Genomic DNA, 21,286 nt, shown 5'->3' with positions numbered 1-21,286 from the left:
CAGCTGGGTTGCTTTCTTCAACAGAAACTCCTTTGCAAATTGTCTTCCCATCTCTGTTAATCGGGTTCATACAAATGAGAAAATATTATTTTTGTTTCTTCTTTGCTTTAACTTTAAAAACGAAAGCAAATTGAACTTTAATCGGAAAGGTTGTTCTCTTTCTCTCTTGGATCTAAACATAGTAACACTTTCATTTTAATCACAATGTTGTCATTCATGTATTTTAAGAGAGATATTTCTCTAATAGACTAAACAAATTTCATCCCTAGCAAATTGTAAGTAAATACATGTGCTCACTGTGCTCATGAGCTTTCCTGTTATCTCCCATTTGCATGCAACCACAGAACTCTGTAGCAATTGATTTTTCTGGATGGGATGATGACAGCCTTTGAATGTACTTTTATCATCACTGTCACTCTGTCAACACCAGACTAAATGATCAAAAAGATAATAAAAATAATGAATGAAGATAACTAGCTCCAACATTCTGATTTCTCAATTTCTAATTGACTATGTGCCTAGATAAATTACTTAAAAAACCCAAAATATCCTTATGATTTTATATACAGATTGCATTGTCCTATGTTGTGTCTGTGTCTAGTACAATTAAGCAGATACATAAAGGGTATATTTAAATCAATGTACAATGTAATGTTACGGAAATATTAAATTCCTAGGAGCATTTCTAGGTCACATTTCTGGATACATTAACATTTCTATATAGCATCATTCCGTTATCAATCATGCCTTTAGGCATTTGTCTGTTCTGAATGACTAGGAGAGGATGTCTCAGAAGGATGGCCCTGGGAGATGTTCCAGACCAACTTTGACTATACTGTAAACTAACTCAGGAAACCTTGTCTCTAGGTGGACGTTGGGAAAAAGGCTGAAGCTGTAGCAACAGTTGTTGCTGCAGTAGACCAGGCCCGTGTGAGAGAACCTAGAGAACCCAGGCATCTGGAAGAGTCATATGCTCAGCAGACTACTTTGGAGTATGGATATAAGGAACACATTTCCACTACAAAGGTCCCTGAGCATCCCCAGCGTCCAGCCTCAGAACCCCACGTTGTCCCTAAAGCAGTCAAGCCTGTAGTGATTCAGGCTCCTTCTGAGACTCATATCAAAACTACTGATCAAATGGGAATGCACATAACATCACAGGTGAGTCTGTGCTGCTGGGTTTTCACACTCAGGAAAGCAATCTTAACTGGTGTGGTCAGTTGGCGAACAGTGGTATCACTGAGTTTCGTTTTAATGCAGATCAAGAAAACTACAGATCTCACAACTGAAAGATTAGTCCATGTGGATAAACGCCCCCGCACAGCAAGCCCTCACTTCACTGTTTCAAAAATTACTGTTCCTAAGACAGAACATGCATATGAGGTAAGAAGTTGCAGAGCATGATAAAAAACTGCTTAGCTCAAGAGAAATCAGTATCTAACACAAGTATCTTCTTGGTAGACCAATGTGGTCTCTTTTTGATGATGTGGTAGACTCAGGTGTCTCTAGGTTTGGTTTCTGAGGATGCCCAACAGGGTGAGCCTAGGGTAGCAGGTGGTTATCATCTACCTGTGAAGAGACAACTTCCAAAAAGGCTTCTCTATTTCACATTTTAGGACTAGCTCAAGCCCAGTTGTTTTGATTACTATAGTTCTAATGACTTTGTACATGATAGTAGATTACACTTTATAGTTTTTCTTATGCTGTGAGACATTTCACAGACTTAAGTATGAATTTATTTTAATGATAAAGTAAGACATTGAGGAGTTATATGCTCACATAACCAATATAGCAAAATGAAGAAGTGGTATTGTTAGGTGGCTGAGTTGGACTGTGGAATAAAATAGCGGTGGATTAATGTCCTATTAGCTCTGTCATCAAGGGAAAGTGAACATACATGTAAAAACTTTTGCAAGTTGACAGCCCATTATAATCCTCTATATTAGTTACTATTGTTCTTCTTCTAAGAACCGTTCTTAGAAATAGGATCCAAACCTTCTATGCCTTCAAAGAATTATGAGGAATGAATATGCCTATAATAGTCTCAAACTATTATTGAAACCAAATAACCACAGACTGTTATTTATTCTGTTTTAATTTTAACAGAGTTAAAATAGTAAGGAAGCCATTTTCAGATATTTTTCTGAATGTCTCTATTTTCATCAGTCACAAAGACTTCTTGCTAAAACCCTGCTGTGTAATTTCAATTATTTCTTAGGCTTTACCAAATATTTTAATAATTTCTTGATTTTGAATTTCTCATTACAGTAGTTTCAAATGTGGCATTCATTAGGAGGGATAAATGTAGAAAATTCATGACTAAGTTTTAGAAGATCCTCAGTCCTTTTCTGATAAGAGCTGTAAAGTAAGGAGTTCTTAATTCAACTCTTCAAAAAAGATATTTTAAAATCTATTTTATAAACTCACAGGAATGATGAAGAGCTTTGTAATAGTCTTATCTCTGACTTTTGATTAGCTGTAAGAGTGATAATGAGACCATTAAAAAACAGACCATACTGAAAATATAGTGGGAAGTACTTCTGAATGATAACCTGGGTGACAGTTAAGTGACTTCATTTTCTGGTTCTCTTCCATTCAGGCCTCAATAGCCGGTAGTGCTATTGCCACATTACAAAAAGAGTTGTCAACCACATCTGCTCAGAAGGTTACGAAATCAGTGAAGGCTCCCACTGTGAAGCCTGGTGAGACTAGAGTCAGGGCAGAGCCCACTCCTTCACCACAGTTCCCCTTCACTGACACGCCAGACACTTACAAGAGTCAAGCTGGCATTGAAGTCAAAAAGGAAGTAGGGGTGAGCATCACTGGCAGCACAGTCCATGAGGAACACTTGGAAGTACTACACGGACGTGAGACCAAGGTTGGTCAGCCGGTTGCATGCTGTTTCTTGATCCACTTCCTGTGATCCCAGAGCAGCCAGCTGGGAACATGGCCTTTCTTCTTTACCACACCCAAACTTAACTTTATCAAGCTATGGATCAGAAGTCTTTTTTTCTTAAAAATATTTTTATAGTCTTGCATATACTAAGAGTTTATGAGAAGTCCCCTGATAGCATGGGCATTTTCTAATGTCATTTGTAAAAATTGTAGGTGACAGAAACAGCAAGAGTACCTGCACCTGTCGAGATCCCTGTTACTCCACCTACTTTAGTCTCGGTAAGTAGAAAGATGTTGAATGGCCCCTGTTCCTTTTTGGTCAAATCACTTGAACACATGTTTGCAAAGAGCAATTTCTCAAACTTCCAGGAAAAATAGCATTAGCAGGTTTACAAATGCTTATTTCACCCGGCACTCTGTCAGGGAAAAGGGGAAGTTCATGTGTTTTCAATAGATTTAATGAGCTTCTAATGTGTGTAAGTTATAACTCAGGAGCTGTGGAAATATAAAAACCAATTCAGCCCTCTCTGAAACCTTTGCCTTGTCACCAAAGAAAATGTCCAAAAACAAATATAATAAAATATAGAGAGAAAACTGGAAGTGTGGCTCAAGTGGTAGAGTGCCTGCCTAGCAAGTACAAAGCCCTGAGTTCAAACTCCAGTAGTACAAAAAATAGTAATAATAAATTTATAAAATAAGCTTTGTTGAACAGGTAGGATCTCTAGAATTTGAACATGTGAGAATTAAGAAGGTGTAGAATCTCTCGATTATGTGGTATTAATATAATTCCAGTACAGGGACTAGGAAGGGCCTTGGATTAATTTCAAATTGGGAATATTCCAATATCTTAGGGAGTCTCTTATTAATAGATCTGGAGTCCTGATTAAAAGACATTTTGTGGCAATTAAAATGTACAAGTTCAAACATCACGTTTATTATAACACATACAGATGATTAACGACTATGCATACATATCATTATTTCCTTTTTTGTCTTTCTTTAGGGCCTAAAAAATGTGACTGTCATCGAAGGTGAATCTGTCACCTTGGAGTGCCATATCTCTGGATACCCATCCCCAAAAGTGACATGGTACAGAGAAGACTACCAAATCGAAAGTTCCATTGATTTCCAGATAACCTTCCAGAGTGGCATTGCTCGTCTTATGATCCGTGAAGCCTTTGCAGAAGACAGCGGTCGATTTACCTGCAGTGCTGTGAATGAGGCTGGAACCGTTAGCACGTCCTGCTATCTGGCTGTGCAGGGTTAGTGGCTACCCTCTCCAGTCTTAATGCCTGTGTCACCACTCTCAGCCAGCACTCCTTTCCACAATGGGGCTTCTGCACACTTCACAATGGTGTTCCTTTGGGGAAGTGGGGAGTAGATTATTGGGTCCACTTAATTCTCAGTGCTAAGCAGGGGTCACTAATAAAACAGACTAAATGGCCCATTTCAATAAGAAACTGTCTTCTTCTAGTGTCAGAAGAGTTTGAAAAAGAAACAACAGCTGTGACTGAGAAATTTGCCACCGAGGAGAAACGGTAAAACATTCTTTTGCCACTTAGCTGCTGATCTAGTTTTGATGTTTTATCCCTTTTGTATTGGATGATTCCAAGCAGCTAATATGAAGGGAATTCTTTTTCCAGCTTTACTGAGTCAAGAGATGTGGTAATGACTGATACCAGCATCATAGAGGAACAGGCAGGGCCTGGAGAACCTGCCGCGCCTTTCTTCATTACAAAACCAGTGGTTCAGAAACTGGTGGAAGGTGGGAGCATTGTGTTTGAATGCCAGGTTGGAGGAAATCCAAAGCCCCATGTCTACTGGAAAAAATCTGGTGTTCCACTCACCACTGGATACAGGTATTTGAATGGCTGAATGACAGAATTCTCTGTTATTCTGAGGTGTTTTCACATTTTTATACAGTTTTATTGAGAATAAAACTGTGACAAAACTGGATGGAAGATATATTTCATAATCCTAATTTAATGCTTGGATAGTGCTAGTGAAATAGAGCATATTATTATTATATTCTCCCTCTCTCTCCCTCTCAAATCTTTCTCTCTCTCTTTTTTCCCTCTCCCTCTCCCCCCTTCTTTCTCTGTCTTCTAGAAAGGATTTGGGACAACTTTCAGTAAAAACACATAATAATTAAGTAAATAAATCACAAAAAATAAAACAGAGAAGTGGATATAATGAAAAGAAAGCTATTTGTGAATGAAAATTTGCACAAATATATTTTTGCAATTGAATATAAAATCTAGTTCTGAATTTTATGCAATTTCCTTTAAGTAAAAAAAATGTCAACTTGATAATCAAAAGATATAGGTGTCATATCTAAATGATAAGAAATACAGTGAACCGGAGGCTTAGTATTCATTTGATCTTCAAATGAAATAATGCACAAAAAGAAAATACCTATGTTTAAATGGCCTCATCATTTGCTAACATAAGCACTGAAGCCACATATTTCTGTTTGCAGTTTTTTATTCTATTATTTATTTTAAATAATATCTAGATATTCTTTTCCTTTTTTAATTTTTTTCGAGATAGAGTCTCACTTCATTGTCCAAGCAGGCCTCGAACCCCTGGGCTCAAGCAATTCTCCTTCCTTAAGCCTCTCAAGTAGTTAGGACTACAGGTGTACACCACTGTGCTGTTCTGAATGATCTATAAAAATTTTAACGTGTTTGGCCATCATTATATGTGTCCATGCATTTTCTTCAGTTTTTAGCACTTTACAGTTACAGTGTATGCTAGAACTTTGTCACATTTACGGCCATTGACCATTATACCACAGATTTGTCCAATCACAAATAAGTACAGTTCTTTCACTCTCAAAAGGGTTATTGATGATTCATATTTTTATTTGTTCATTTCCATGAAGATACAAAGTGAGTCACAATAAACAAACTGGTGAATGTAAACTGGTGATTTCTATGACTTTTGCTGATGATGCTGGAGAATACACTATTGTTATTCGGAATAAGCATGGAGAAACTTCAGCATCTGCTTCCTTACTTGAAGAAGGTAAGTGCAGCCCTAAGTAGTTCTATGTGCAGGATGGAACCAAAATGCAGTAAAGCAACCGTGCTCTGTGTTTGCTGAAAGACTGGTGGCAGTGGCCTACTTCAGATAGTGTCCCCTCCCTTGACCTCAGCTGTATAGGAAACGTATTAGAACACACAGCCCTCAAACCACACTAGGGCTGAACTTCTGGGGTTGTAGCATGGACATAATAGACAATAGCAAATAGGAGAGCAAGTGCCTTGCCCCATGGTGGGCAGTGGCTCCCACCTCCAGCACAAGCCAAGTTCAATGCTGCTGGAGCTGCCAATATTTTAAAGAAAAGCTGGAAATCAGAATTTTCAGTGTTCATAATTTTAAAAAAATTGATAGCATTCATGTCAAACAAAATGTATCTGAGAATCGCCATTAATCTCTGCTAGTTTTTCACATTTATGGTGGACCATCCCATACTCTGTCTCTCTTGATCTGCTCTATATCATTTACAGGAAGTTACTTTATTCTTCATTATTCCCTCTTAGCAACTAAAGCACAGAAAATTCAGGAAGGCAAATGAATTACAAAAAGCCACACAACAAATTAGGAAGACCACTAGGGTAAATTCCAAGGAATGACTGCTAATATAAAAATCTTTCTATAGCAGTTTGACTTGTTAGTAGTGTAAGTTTTGTTTTCAGATTCAATCTAATACATATTTATTGGAATTTTTGATAGTAGAATTTTGGAAAATATGCTTGTCAGTTATCAGCTTTCCCTAATATAAGGCTTACTTGAATGAATATTTGCATGAATGTTTTTTACTAAAAACATCAAAAATTAACTTGTGCTCTTTTTTCCTAGCTGATTATGAATCACTGATTAAGTCCCAGCAAGAAATGCTTTACCAAACACAAATGACTGCATTTGTTCAGGAACCCAAAGTTGGAGAAATAGCACCTGGATTTGTATATCCTGAGTATGAAAAAGAGTATGAGAAAGAACAGGCCTTAATTAGGAAGAAAATGGCCAAAGATACTGTAATGGTCAGAACCTTTGTAGAAGACCAGGTGAGTATAGCAATATCACTAACTAAACTATTTTATAAATTATACTTTCATCCCATAATGCTCCCTTTTTTGTTTGATATTTTCATTTCGAAGTGATGGAGTCAGACTTAGACAACTATTTATAGATCCGAGTTCATTGCTGACTATTTTCCTTAATCTTTATAATATGTTACACTTGAAATTTGAAAAATAGGAATTATACATATGCCACAAAACTATGACTTTAGAAATAGGAATTATATATATTCAGGAAAAGATAAATATTAGCATAACCAAATCCATTAATGCAAAAAAAATTCCCATACTCTGGAAATATAATTTTACCCAAGATGCCACAGCATTCACTGGCAAAGATGACTTTTACGCAGATTAATAAACAAAATAAAAACACCTTTTAGATCCTTCTGCCAGTTAATGATTAATCAATCAGTCATTAATTCTAAAACTAATACATATCCTTAAAGAATTTCTATCAGTGAAGGTATATCTTTTTAACAAACCATCATCTTTTTTTCTGCGTAGGAATTCCATATTTCTTCCTTTGAAGAGAGACTGATTAAAGAAATTGAATACAGAATAATAAAGACTACACTAGAAGAACTGCTTGAAGAGGATGGAGAAGAAAAGATGGCAGTCGACATTTCTGAATCTGAAGCTATTGAATCAGGATTTGAGATAAGAATCAAGAACTACAGAATTCTCGAGGGGATGGGTGTCACTTTTCATTGCAAGATGTCTGGATATCCATTACCCAAGGTAAAGCATAAACATTTATCATACCTTCATGTCACAAGAAAGATACATTGGTTACACTGTAACTATTTTACCTAAACTCTATTCACATATGCATTCTTTGCAGATTGCATGGTACAAAGATGGCAAGCGCATTAAACAGGGAGAAAGATATCAAATGGACTTTCTACAAGATGGCAGAGCTAGTCTGCGTATACCTGTTGTCCTTCCAGAAGATGAAGGAATTTATACTGCTTTTGCCAGCAATATTAAAGGAAATGCAATTTGCTCAGGGAAGTTGTATGTGGAGCCCGCTGCACCACTTGGAGCTCCAACTTACATACCCACACCAGAACCAGTGAGCAGAATTCGGTAAGACTTGTAATACTTTGAGTTGCTTAGTCTTTAAATTGCTACAAAACACCAAACATCCCAGCAGCAAATTACTGTTGTGTGAAAAAGAAAATTGAGGGTTGAAGTAGTATAGAAACTTCCCACTGAAAATAGCAACAACTGCCAAGAGTTTTCTTTCTTCTTGCCCCTTTGTTAGATAAACAAAGGATTTTCATCAGTGTAGCATACTACTCATTTTTCTAGTGCTTATACCTAATAAAACAATAATTCCTGTTTGTTTAGCTCTTGATCTTTATAGATATCACACTTAATTTATAAAGCATCTCTGTAATATAGAGATGGGAACACATAGGTTCTGGAAGCCTGTGAAAATTACCTTACTTCATCCAGCTTGGCACTGTAGTACTGACATTCAATTCCAAGCCTGTCTGCTGAAAAATGCGGACAGGGTTTTATTTTGTTAACAAATCTAATTTCTAAGTTTTTCCTCCTATTAGATAAAAAGCATATTTTCCTTTTTCCATAGATTTAGTCATTGGTTTATTTAACCAATCATCATTTATTAAAATACTTTGGTAGTTGAAGACGTGGTAACTAATTAAATCTAGATGGTGAAGAAAAGACATTATTAAACATTGTTTCAAAATGTTGAGCCTGAGTATGTATTTTTGTTGAATGACTACTGGCCAGAATTGAGGATGTAAGAAAAACATAGCCTTGGGGGCAATAATATTATATTTTGCTTCGGATTCCAGTGAATTTGAAGTACTCTCTGAAACATTCAAGAAGTAAATTCTAAAATAACATTAACAAATAAGACAGAAAGAGATTTGTTTTGCTAAGTTTTCTAGATATTCATGAAAATATTCTGTTTTGCCTTTGTTTTTCAGGTCTATCTCTCCACGTTCAGTGAGCAGGTCTCCTATACGCATGTCTCCTGCACGGATGTCTCCTGCACGGATGTCACCTGCACGGATGTCACCTGCACGGATGTCCCCTGGACGCAGACTAGAGGAAACAGATGAGTCACAACTTGAAAGACTATATAAGCCAGTCTTTGTGTTAAAACCTGCTTCTTTCAAATGTTTAGAAGGACAAACTGCCAGATTTGACTTAAAGGTTGTTGGCAGACCTATGCCTGAGACACTCTGGTTTCACAATGGTAAGTATGGTAAGCTTTTTCTCACGAATATGAAACACAAAATCAACCTGATGTCTGTGTCCAACAAGTTAAAAACTATTTTAAAATCTATTTCCATTTTTACTTATTTTTTGGCAGGCCAGCAAATTGTCAATGACTATACCCATAAAGTAGTGATTAAAGAGGACGGCACCCAGTCACTGATTATCGTCCCTGCAACACCCAGTGATTCTGGGGAATGGACTGTAGTTGCCCAAAATAGGGCAGGCAGATCTTCCATTTCAGTGATCTTAACTGTGGAAGGTAAAGTAAAATAAGATTAAAATAAACTACCTCATCACTTGGGTTATAATCAAGTATTTCAAGCCCTACTTATTCTAACTTGTGATCTTTCTTTTTCAGCTGTGGAACATCAGATAAGACCAGCATTTGTGGAAAAATTGAAAAATGTCAACATAAAAGCAGGTTCTCGACTTGAAATGATAGTCAGAGCTACGGGTAACCCCAACCCTGACATTGTGTGGCTGAAAAACAGTGACATAATTGTACCTCATAAGTATCCAAGAATCAGGTAAGTTTGTTTGGAAATAGTAAACCTAAGCTTACTCTATAAATCTTATAACCAAGGAACAAAGCTACTTATATATTGATGATTTTTTTCCCTTTTTAAAAAAAAAATAGGATTGAAGGAACCAAGGGAGAAGCTGCCCTTAAAATCGATTCCACTGTCAGCCAAGATTCTGCCTGGTATACTGCAACTGCTATTAATAAGGCTGGCCGAGATACCACCAGGTGCAAAGTAAATGTTGAAGTTGAGTTCGCAGAACCTGAACCAGAAAGAAAATTAATCATCCCAAGAGGGACATACAGAGCAAAGGAGATTGCAGCCCCAGAATTGGAGCCACTCCATTTGCGATATGGTCAAGAACAATGGGAAGAGGGCGACCTCTATGACAAGGAGAAACAACAGAAACCATTCTTCAAGAAAAAACTCACTTCCTTAAGACTTAAACGCTTTGGGCCTGCCCACTTTGAGTGCAGACTTACACCAATTGGTGATCCAACAATGGTGGTGGAATGGCTCCATGATGGAAAGCCACTGGAAGCAGCCAACAGACTCCGAATGATTAATGAATTTGGATACTGCAGCCTCGATTATGGAGTTGCATATTCTAGAGACAGTGGTGTCATTACTTGCAGAGCCACTAACAAATATGGAACAGATCATACATCTGCTACCCTTATCGTTAAAGATGAGAAAAGTCTTGTAGAAGAATCCCAATTGCCTGAGGGAAGGAAAGGCTTACAGAGAATTGAAGAATTGGAGAGAATGGCTCATGAAGGTGCACTTACCGGTGTAACAACAGATCAAAAAGAAAAGCAAAAGCCAGACATTGTCTTGTTCCCAGAGCCAGTGAGAGTACTTGAAGGCGAGACAGCTAGATTCCGCTGCCGAGTAACAGGCTACCCTCAGCCCAAGGTCAACTGGTACCTCAATGGACAGCTCATCCGCAAAAGCAAAAGGTTCAGAGTTCGCTATGATGGCATTCATTACCTGGACATTGTAGACTGCAAGTCATATGATACAGGGGAAGTCAAGGTCACTGCAGAAAATCCTGAAGGTGTGACAGAGCATAAAGTGAAACTTGAGATCCAACAAAGGGAAGATTTCAGGTCTGTCCTTAGGCGAGCTCCTGAACCAAAGCCTGAGTTTCATGTGCATGAACCAGGAAAACTTCAGTTTGAAGTTCAAAAGGTAGATAGACCTGTTGATGCCGGTGAAACGAAGGAAATTGTGAAGTTGAAACGGGCTGAAAGAATTACCCATGAGAAAGTATCTGAGGAGTCTGAAGAGCTGCGCAGCAAATTCAAGCGCAGAACAGAGGAGGGCTATTATGAAGCCATTACTGCTGTGGAGCTGAAGTCTCGGAAGAAGGATGAATCCTACGAAGAACTCCTGAGAAAGACAAAAGATGAGCTTCTCCACTGGACCAAAGAGTTAACCGAAGAGGAGAAGAAAGCCCTTGCTGAAGAAGGCAAAATCACTATTCCAACTTTTAAACCTGAAAGAATCGAACTTAGTCCTAGTATGGAGGCACCCAAAATCTTCGAAAGAATCCAAAGCCAAACAGTTGGCCAAGGCTCTGATGCACACTTCAGAGTCAGAGTTGTGGGCAAACCGGACCCTGAATGTGAGTGGTACAAAAATGGTGTAAAAATTGAGCGCTCTGACCGAATCTACTGGTACTGGCCAGAAGACAACGTTTGTGAATTGGTCATAAGAGATGTGACTGCTGAGGACTCCGCCAGCATCATGGTAAAAGCCATTAATATAGCTGGGGAAACTTCAAGTCATGCATTCTTACTTGTCCAAGGTAATTTGAGATCTTTCATTTGACAGCACTGTCTCTATATGTCCATGAGTATCAAGTAGTACAGTTTAATTTTTTTTCTTTTCCCATTACTCAAATTGTATATTTAATGTTCTTTTTTTTCTTATAGCCAAGCAATTGATCACTTTCACACAGGACTTACAAGATGTTGTTGCTAAGGAAAAGGACACCATGGCAACCTTTGAATGTGAAACTTCAGAGCCATTTGTCAAAGTGAAATGGTATAAAGATGGTGTGGAGATTCACGAAGGAGATAAATACAGGATGCACTCAGACAGAAAGGTTCACTTTCTCTCCGTACTGACCATTGACACATCAGATGCTGAGGACTACAGCTGTGTACTTGTAGAAGATGAAAACATCAAAACAACAGCAAAACTTATTGTCGAAGGTAGAAAATAATGATTTCATTGTTCACTTAAGTTTTAAAGTCACCTTTGCTCTGTGATAAAATTAGCTGGGCATTTTTGTTTTATAAAAATAATTCTTTAGGAATTAGATATAAGCTTGCTAGCAAGAATTGTGAATTTATATTCTTAATTAAGAATCTTGACAATATGGATTTTTAAAAAGCAATATTATTTTCATGTCATACCATAAAAAAATTATTTGAAATATACCTCTCAGCTTCCAAAAATAATTTAAAACTTAAAATAACTCCCTTTTGTTGAAAATTTCTCAGTCCACTAGCAGGTAGATACCAAGACTATTCTTGGCAGGCTAGAGAAGATGAGAAATATACAAGGCATTGTCTCTATCCAAAATCTAGGTGTATTTCTCTCTGGAGAAATTAATTTATCTTTCTCATACTTCAGGTGCAGTTGTTGAGTTTGTGAAAGAACTTCAGGACATAGAAGTTCCAGAATCATTTTCTGGAGAGTTAGAGTGTATTATATCCCCAGAAAATATAGAAGGCAAATGGTATCACAATGATGTGGAACTTAAGTCTAATGGCAAGTACTCGATTACATCTCGTCGTGGACGTCAAAATCTCACAGTCAAGGATGTAACCAAAGAGGATCAGGGTGAATACAGCTTTGTGGTTGATGGGAAAAAGACAACCTGTAAACTCAAGATGAAACGTAAGTCTTCCCATTCTTGTCAGCCCACAGTGAGCAACATCAATATCAATAAACATTGGTTTATTGATAAAAACAATGATAATATTCTTTTTCTCCCCATATTTCACAGCCCGTCCCATTGCCATTCTACAAGGACTCAGTGATCAAAAAGTCTGTGAGGGTGACATTGTCCAGCTTGAAGTCAAAGTCTCCTTGGAAAATGTGGAAGGCGTCTGGATGAAAGATGGCCAAGAAGTCCAGCATAGCGATAGGGTTCACATTGTGATAGACAAACAGTCCCACATGCTGCTGATTGAAGACATGACCAAGGAAGATGCTGGAAACTACTCCTTTGCCATTCCTGCCCTTGGACTCTCCACCAGTGGGCATGTCTCTGTCTATAGTGAGTGTTACTTACATAGTTTTAAGTTTATCTTGTCAAGTGAAGTAGAGAACTTTAAGGAGAAGACATTTTAAGGAAAAGTCATCCTCATAATTCTTTTATTTGTGTCTGATTTTGCAGGTGTTGATGTGATTACACCTCTAAAAGATGTCAACGTGATTGAAGGCACCAGGGCTGTGCTCGAATGTAAAGTCTCAGTCCCCGATGTGACTTCCATTAAATGGTACCTAAATGATGAACAAATCAAGCCTGATGACCGCGTCCAAGCCATCGTCAAAGGCACTAAGCAGCGGCTCGTGATTAACCGAACTCATGCTTCAGATGAGGGACCTTACAGTCTGATGGTTGGCAGAGTTGAAACCAGCTGCAATCTCTCTGTAGAAAGTAAGGATTACTCCATTTAACTGATCATTGTCTTAAGCATTCTACTTTCCCAGTGTAATAACCAATCAATTATTTTATTTTTCTCCCAGAAATTAAAATTATCAGAGGTCTTCGTGACCTTACCTGTACAGAAACCCAAAATGTGGTTTTTGAAGTTGAGCTGTCCCACTCAGGAATTGATGTCTTGTGGAATTTTAAGGACAAGGAAATCAAACCTAGTTCTAAATATAAAATTGAAGCTCATGGGAAAATATATAAACTGACAGTTCTAAATATGATGAAAGATGATGAAGGAGAATATACATTTTATGCAGGAGAAAATATGACATCCGGAAAACTTACCGTGGCAGGTTGGTACATTCATCATTTAACCTAAGTTATTATGTGGGGCAGTTGCTTTAAGAAATTGCTGCCAACACTATTCACAATAGCCAAGTTATGGAAATAGCCAAGATGCCCCACCACTGACAAATGGATTAAGAAAATGTGGTATCTATACACAATGGAATTTTATGCAGCCATGAAGAAGAATGAAATATTATCATTCACTGGTAAATGGATGGAATTGGAGAACATCATTCTGAGTGAGGTTAGCCTGGCCCAAAAGACCAAAAACAGTATGTTCTCCCTCAAATGCGGACATTAGATCAAGGGCAAACACAACAAGGGGATTGGACTTTGATCACATGATAAAGTGAGAGCACACAGGGAGATATGAGGATAGGTAAGGCACCCAAAAAACTAGATAGCATTTGTTGCCCTCAATGCAGAGAAACTAAAGCAGATACTTTAAAGCGACTGAGGCCAATAGGAGAAGGGGACCAGGAACTAGAGAAAAGGTTAGATGAAGAAGAATTAACCTAGAAGGTAACACACACGCACAGGAAATCAATGTGAGTCAACTCCCTGTATAGCTATCCTTATCTCAACTAGCGAAAACCCTTGTTCCTTCCTATTTTTGCTTATACTCTCTCTTCAACAAAATTAGAGATAAGGGCAAAATAGTTTCTGCCTGGTAGCAAGGGGGTAGGGGGGTAGAGGGAGGGGGCCAGGGTGCTAAGGGAGGGGGTGGGGGAAGGGGGGAGAAATGACCCAAACATTGTATGCACATATGAATAAAAAAAAAAAGAAAAGAAATTGCTGCCATTCTCCTCCAGTTTCCTATCCATTTCCCACTGCCATGCCTTGGCGTTTTTTGTACTCTAGGCTGATAATACCCTCAACACTGTCTCCACCCCCCTAAATTCTGAATGTTCACTCAGGCCTATGCCAAAGGCTGTCTCCCCCAGGAAGCCTTCCTTAATCTCCCCACTTATATAAGATCACTTTCTATATGCTTCTTTCATGGCCCTTCTTTTATATTTGTCTTCTTCCCTGATTCCTCTTCCCATACTTTTAAGCCTGGAATTGTTTCTTTCTCTGTGGAGATAGAAGATCAATAATTGTTTGCTGAACTCAGTTCTATTTCCACTTTGCTCTTCTAAAGATTTCTTTGTTTTTAAGCATATTCTTGTTTCTTTAAACTTTGCTTCTCTTACTTCCTTCATGTTTTTAAGGACCCAGTGGATATTTTTTTAAATGCAACTCAGCGTATCTGTGTCTTACTTACCTCTACCTGAAGTAGAAATAAGACCATTCCCATTTAGCATAAATCCTTGGCTTTGAAATGAAGGATAAAAACTATAAACCAATTGACATCATCATTAGTTTTTTTGGTTTATTATAATTTAAGCACCGAGGAATTGAGATATTATATCCAGATTAAATCCTGTCTATGACAAGCAAGTCCATATGGAATAAGCAAGTCGTATGGAAAAAGTGTGTTGTATTTGTATGAAAGTTTCATGGTTTATACTTTATTACATAAGATTCCTTAGAGATTTTACCATCAAAGACATAAAACAAAATCTCAAGACTTATACTTTCATAAGCTTAATGTAAATCACGTTTTTAAACATAGAAAATTAAAAGAAACTCTGTGCCTGTGTATAATTTCACTCAACATTTAAAAATTACCTGTGATAGGCAAAATACTACTAGAAACTCAGAAACCAAATGAAATAGGTATTTTTTTTTTCTTGAGAAATTTAGGAAGAGATACCTGAGCAACTACTTTGTTAAAGCAGTTATTCCTTCCAGGGGACGATGGGAGGGGAGCCTTATAGAAGAGATGACATTTGTCAACACAGTGGTTTTTAGTATACAGGAGATGCATTGACTGTTTCTTATAGAAACATTAATTACTTGAATATTTTGTTTAACAATTTTTTCCCAGTCAACTAACAGACACATTCTCAGGAAATAATACTTAAAGGAGTAAATAGAACACTTTGAAGAAGGAATTGAGTTATAGGCTATTCATGCAGTATGCTGTTTATTATGGTCCTCAGAATTTTGTATTAAACATTTGCTTTTCCTTTGAAATTTTTCCCAATTCCAGTATCTTCCTTGGTTATTAGCTATACATATTTAGAATAAGAGATTCCTATGGTACCTTCCAGATATGAATACAAAATAATTTTATTAAACATTTTGGTATATCGAAAACCATCTTTTTACATTTGATATTTAATTGTGTCAAGACTTGATTATTCTGTAAATATCTTTAGAAGACTCACAGATGTACTTCTCTTGTTCCAAAGGGGGTGCTATCTCCAAACCACTCACAGACCAGACTGTAGCTGAATCTCAGGAAGCTGTGTTTGAATGTGAAGTCGCCAACCCAGATTCTGAAGGCGAATGGTTGAAAGATGGCAAACACCTGACACTGAGTAACAGCATCAGAAGTGAATCTGACGGCCACAAAAGGAGACTTATCATTGCTGCCTCCAAGTTAGATGACATCGGAGAGTACACCTACAAGGTGGCCACCTCGAAAACATCTGCCAGACTCAAAGTTGAAGGTCTGTAATAATAACAGACGTATTCTTTCCAAATTATATTCCTTTCTTGACTGTTATCTCTTTAAGTCAAATGGCATGACAATTTTAGATGACATAAATTTTCCTTTTATAAAATCATAAATTCTTTCAGTTTTCCTTCTGAATCATATACCACAAGGTGAAAAATTGCTCATCTGATGTGTTTATGTGATTAAACCATTTAGCTGTGAAACAACTAAAACAGACACTCTTACTCCCTATTCCCTTTACACCCTTCTCAAATCAGCCTATTAAACTCTTAGTGTAGGATATGCAAACTTCTTATTTAAGTATAGAAAAATCATTGAACATTGTTCACGTTCAATTGGAGCCCAGGTTTCCCAAGACAATAGAAAATAGTAAAAACAAATGTTTTACAAGGATATATGTTTATTTAATGATATAAAATTTTCAATTATCCCCCCAAATGAGGCACCGCATACTGTAAAACTTTTTATAACCATTATTTTGCAAGATGACTGGGTAATGATGGTGTTCAGTACTTCTTTATCTTGCTGGTGATCATTGATATTTTCTAAACAAATCATTACTTTATTTTCAGCTGTCAAAGTTAAGAAGACTCTGAAGAACCTCACAGTGACAGAAACACAGGATGCTGTATTCACTGTTGAGCTTACACACCCTGATGTCAAAGGTGTCCAATGGATCAAAAATGGGGTTGTGTTGGAATCCAATGACAAGTATGATATCTCAGTCAAAGGAACAACTTACTCTCTGAGAATTAAAAACTGTGCCATTGTGGATGAGTCTGTCTATGGCTTCAAGCTCGGAAGGCTAGGAGCTAGTGCCAGGCTGCATGTTGAGAGTAAGTTGACTTAGAAACATTTTATAAATAGCCAGCTCATGGCTAGCATTAAGTTAACCACATTACTGAATTTCTTCCACTTTCTTCGTTAGCTGTCAAGATCATTAAAAAGCCAAAGGATGTGACTGCCTTGGAAAATGCCACTGTTTCCTTCGAAGTCAGTGTTTCACATGACACAGTTCCAGTCAAATGGTTCCATAAGAATGTGGAGATTAAGCCGAGTGACAAGCACAGACTAGTCTCAGAGAGGAAAGTCCACAAGCTGATGCTGCAGAATATCTCCCCCTCAGATGCTGGGGAGTATACAGCTGTGGTGGGGCAACTGGAGTGCAAGGCAAAGTTGTTTGTGGAGAGTAAGTATTCAGAAGCCCCTCGGGCATTTCCCTTGATGATTCCTGTAGGTTTACTTCTTTGTGTTGCTTCACCTGTTTTTAAAAATAAAATATACTAACTGAAGTGCTCTCTGATTTCCCCCAAGCACTACATATTACAAAAACCATGAAAAGTATCGAGGTACCTGAGACCAAAACTGCCTCCTTTGAGTGTGAGGTGTCCCACTTCAATGTCCCTTCCATGTGGCTGAAGAATGGTGTAGAAATTGAGATGAGTGAAAAGTTCAAGATAGTTGTGCAGGGAAAACTTCACCAGCTTATCATCATGAACACCAGCACCGAAGACTCTGCAGAATACACATTTGTCTGTGGCAATGACCAAGTGAGCGCCACCCTGACAGTGACCCGTAAGTACAAAAATATACATTTGTATACAAATATTCAGTAGGGTAATTGTTATCCTGTATCCTACACTTTCCTCCCTGGCCATTTAATCTACTCAAAAATCCTTGATTGACATATATACTGTGTGTTCACACTGAGTTAGGTGCTAGCATCCCCACCTGGACAAAATTTTCCAATCACTGAAGCATTGGAAAAGCTATCTAGAAAAATGCTTCAGTGTCTATCACTTGATTTCTGTTTTTCTCTCTCAGTTGTCTTTGTCCTGTGCAGGGTAGATGAAGGATATCAAAGCTCCTTTGTTTCACTTGTAATCACCTCAACACACACGCTAAGAACATTCCAAGTTTTTATTCTGTACCCATTACAACCCACATCTTATTTACATAAACTCTTCTTGGGTGTTTTTCTATTTTCTCCTTTGCAGCAATCATGATTACATCAATGCTAAGAGACATCAATGCTGAAGAAAAGGACACCATCACTTTTGAGGTGACAGTAAACTATGAAGGCATCTCTTACAAATGGTTAAAGAATGGTGTGGAAATCAAATCTACTGATAGGTGCCAGATGAGAACCAAAAAACTCACACACTCTCTGAACATCAGGAATGTTCACTTTGGAGATGCTGCTGACTACACATTTGTGGCCGGAAAAGCTACCTCAACAGCTACCCTTTTTGTTGAAGGTATGGTTTCATAAAAGTCAAATCCATAGAAAAATGCCTGATATGCCATAAAAAGTTAATCTATCAACTGATGAACAAATAGGATATAGTACATGAGATATTAATCAGCAGTAAATAGGAAGTACTAATACATGCTATACAATGAACATTGAAAACTTTTTACTAGGTAAAAGAAGCTAGCCACAAAGGGCCACATATTAGATAAGTCCATTTATATGAAATTTCCATAATATATAAATCTATTGAGACATGTATCAGTGTTGCCTTTCTAGGGAGAGAGGATGGAAAGGATCTAGGGTATGATGATTAAGTGGTGCCTGGTTTCCTTTTTGGCGAAGTGAGAATGTTCTAAAATCTTGGTGATGCTTCCACTACTCTGCTTACACTGGAAACCGTTGAATTGTACCCTCTGAATGAGAGAGCTGCATGGTAGGTGAATAAATCTCAGTAAGGATGTTAATATGTGAATTTTTTACATGGTCTTTTTCAGCTCGTCATATAGAATTTAGGAAGCACATTAAAGACATTAAGGTTCTTGAGAAGAAGCGAGCCATGTTCGAATGTGAAGTTTCTGAGCCTGACATTACTGTCCAGTGGATGAAAAATGGCCAAGAACTGCAGATAGAAGACAGGTCAATTATTTCCTCTCACTATGTTATATTTCAGTAATCCTGTTTCTTATGATTCATGTACATTAAGCTCCAATCTCTATTTCACTCATAGGATAAAGATTCAGAAGGAGAAATATGTCCACCGCCTCCTGATCCCGTCCACACGGATGTCTGATGCTGGGCAGTACTCAGTGGTGGCAGGAGGCAACATGTCGACCGCTAACCTCTTTGTAGAGGGCAGGGATGTTCGCATCCGAAGTATTAAGAAGGAGGTTCAGGTATTATCTACATTTTGGATTTTTTGAGAAATTATGAATAGACCCTAATCCAGTTTTATATTTTAATGTTTGACTTTTAACTCTTCTAATCACAATCTTTTAAAGATTGAGATTAGCTCATCCCTACTGGTTTAGATTCTTACACTTCTATGGGTTTAGTCACAGTTTGCACTCAGGGAATAAGTGTGTGCTTAGCAGCTGTCTAAATACTTTATACTTTAATTAAAGCAGCTGTGGAATCGTCAGTGTCTAATACATGGCTACTTCCCAAACAGCCCCAACCAAAAAAGAGCTAAAATTTAAATTGTGATATTCTCACATCAATTAGAATTAAGAAAATTTAGAATGAGGTGGCTGTCATGTTCTCGGGTTTCTCTCTATGAAAAGGCAGGTGCACACTTGGTAGCTGAGAATAATTTCTGGGAGATCTAAAAGGAATCTCAGTCTAAGCAAAACTGGATTCCTAGCAAAGATGCTGAGGTTTGTACTACCTTTGCAAAGCTTATCCTTGGGGTACCGGTCTCCCAAATGATATAATGGAGGGAGTATGTTCAGAGAACTATCTTTTTGTGAGTTCAGCTTTATCATTTTGCTCTTCCAAAGAGAATAGTGCTTTAGACCTTTGGCCACAGTGAAAAAGCCTTTGCTGAGGACTCAGATAACCTGGCTATGTCTTCTATCCTTTATTTCCCAATTTTGAACCTTGGTTTTCTCATTATGAAGCAAAGATGATATATTATGAAATCAAGTTGAATAGTAACTTCAAAGAATTTTATAAATAATTGAAAACCCCCAGATGTAAAATGTCATATTTCAGTTATTATTAACTAAGAAGCAAACATTTAAAGAAGAAATTGCCTTTTGAGGCAGCTTCCCTCATTAGTGCAGGTATAAACATGATTTTGTACTAAAGAAGTTTGGATACCAAGATGAGGCAGGAAAAATTAGAATATGCTATAATCAGCCAACTTATTATATTATGATTATAGATTTTGTGTGCTCTTCAAGTGAATAGTTTTATAAATTGATGAACTGGAAGGATGCTAGATTACTTTTCAGTTTTCTTTTTATGTTACTCCATCAATAGGTCATTGAGAAACAGCGTGCTGTCGTTGAGTTTGAGGTCAACGAAGATGATGTTGATGCTCACTGGTATAAAGATGGCATTGAAATCAATTTCCAAATTCAAGAACGACACCAATATGTGGTGGAGAGAAGAATCCATCGAATGTTTATCTCTGAGACCAGACACAGTGATGCGGGTGAATACACCTTTGTGGCAGGAAGGAACAGGAGTTCTGTGACTCTCTACGTCAATGGTATGTTGGTGCAGACTTTAACACATTTTGTGGATCCATCTTGAATAATCCTCTCTTTTAAGTCACCGAGCAATCTCTAAAGAAGCCATGGCACTCACAGGAGTGCAGCTGCATTTATTTTCACATTATTCCTATGGAAAGTGGAGGCCAGCTATTAAAAGGATTATTGAGATGTCATTTCCAAGAAGCACCTAATAGTCGGATCCTCATTCTGTTGACCAACAGTATTACCATCCCCTCTGTGTCAATTATACCCCAAGTGGGTTTCCAGATACAGCAGTAAGTTGTTTTAGTTACCTGTTCTATGCCTTAACTGCCTAAGTACCAATAGAACTAACATACCGACAATAGGGACAGTTGCAGCCTTAGTATGGAGAACCTGGAAGAGTCTAAAATACCCTTTCAGAGCATGGCAGGCTCTCTCTGCCCCAGACTCTTAAGTCCAGGGGCTCTTACTTTGGAAGAGGAATTCCACA

General features: G+C 37.7%; 1 protein-coding gene across 3 annotated transcripts in view; it reads left to right on the top strand.

Annotated features, from left to right (window-relative positions):
* The window catches only part of Ttn (titin), a 270,679-nt gene that overhangs the window by 21,794 nt on the left and 227,599 nt on the right, over window positions 1-21,286 (top strand). For all 3 annotated transcript variants that reach the window (XM_074071183.1, XM_074071182.1, XM_074071185.1), the window contains 28 exons: window positions 868-1,161; window positions 1,261-1,383; window positions 2,600-2,878; window positions 3,109-3,174; window positions 3,899-4,157; window positions 4,370-4,433; window positions 4,539-4,754; window positions 5,780-5,922; window positions 6,760-6,965; window positions 7,488-7,721; window positions 7,825-8,069; window positions 8,942-9,213; window positions 9,331-9,495; window positions 9,595-9,763; window positions 9,874-11,567; window positions 11,695-11,976; window positions 12,401-12,667; window positions 12,777-13,049; window positions 13,170-13,433; window positions 13,523-13,783; window positions 16,076-16,336; window positions 16,917-17,180; window positions 17,273-17,533; window positions 17,659-17,919; window positions 18,342-18,602; window positions 19,093-19,234; window positions 19,326-19,491; window positions 20,579-20,810. In XM_074071183.1, coding sequence (XP_073927284.1) covers window positions 868-1,161; window positions 1,261-1,383; window positions 2,600-2,878; window positions 3,109-3,174; window positions 3,899-4,157; window positions 4,370-4,433; window positions 4,539-4,754; window positions 5,780-5,922; window positions 6,760-6,965; window positions 7,488-7,721; window positions 7,825-8,069; window positions 8,942-9,213; window positions 9,331-9,495; window positions 9,595-9,763; window positions 9,874-11,567; window positions 11,695-11,976; window positions 12,401-12,667; window positions 12,777-13,049; window positions 13,170-13,433; window positions 13,523-13,783; window positions 16,076-16,336; window positions 16,917-17,180; window positions 17,273-17,533; window positions 17,659-17,919; window positions 18,342-18,602; window positions 19,093-19,234; window positions 19,326-19,491; window positions 20,579-20,810 — 7,624 coding nt within the window. The remainder of the gene's footprint in view (window positions 1-867; window positions 1,162-1,260; window positions 1,384-2,599; window positions 2,879-3,108; window positions 3,175-3,898; window positions 4,158-4,369; window positions 4,434-4,538; window positions 4,755-5,779; window positions 5,923-6,759; window positions 6,966-7,487; window positions 7,722-7,824; window positions 8,070-8,941; window positions 9,214-9,330; window positions 9,496-9,594; window positions 9,764-9,873; window positions 11,568-11,694; window positions 11,977-12,400; window positions 12,668-12,776; window positions 13,050-13,169; window positions 13,434-13,522; window positions 13,784-16,075; window positions 16,337-16,916; window positions 17,181-17,272; window positions 17,534-17,658; window positions 17,920-18,341; window positions 18,603-19,092; window positions 19,235-19,325; window positions 19,492-20,578; window positions 20,811-21,286) is intronic.

This window comes from Castor canadensis, chromosome 4 (genome assembly GCF_047511655.1).
Source record: "Castor canadensis chromosome 4, mCasCan1.hap1v2, whole genome shotgun sequence".
Classification (NCBI taxonomy): Eukaryota; Metazoa; Chordata; class Mammalia; order Rodentia; family Castoridae; genus Castor; species Castor canadensis.
This window is presented reverse-complemented; position numbering and strand designations above follow the sequence as displayed.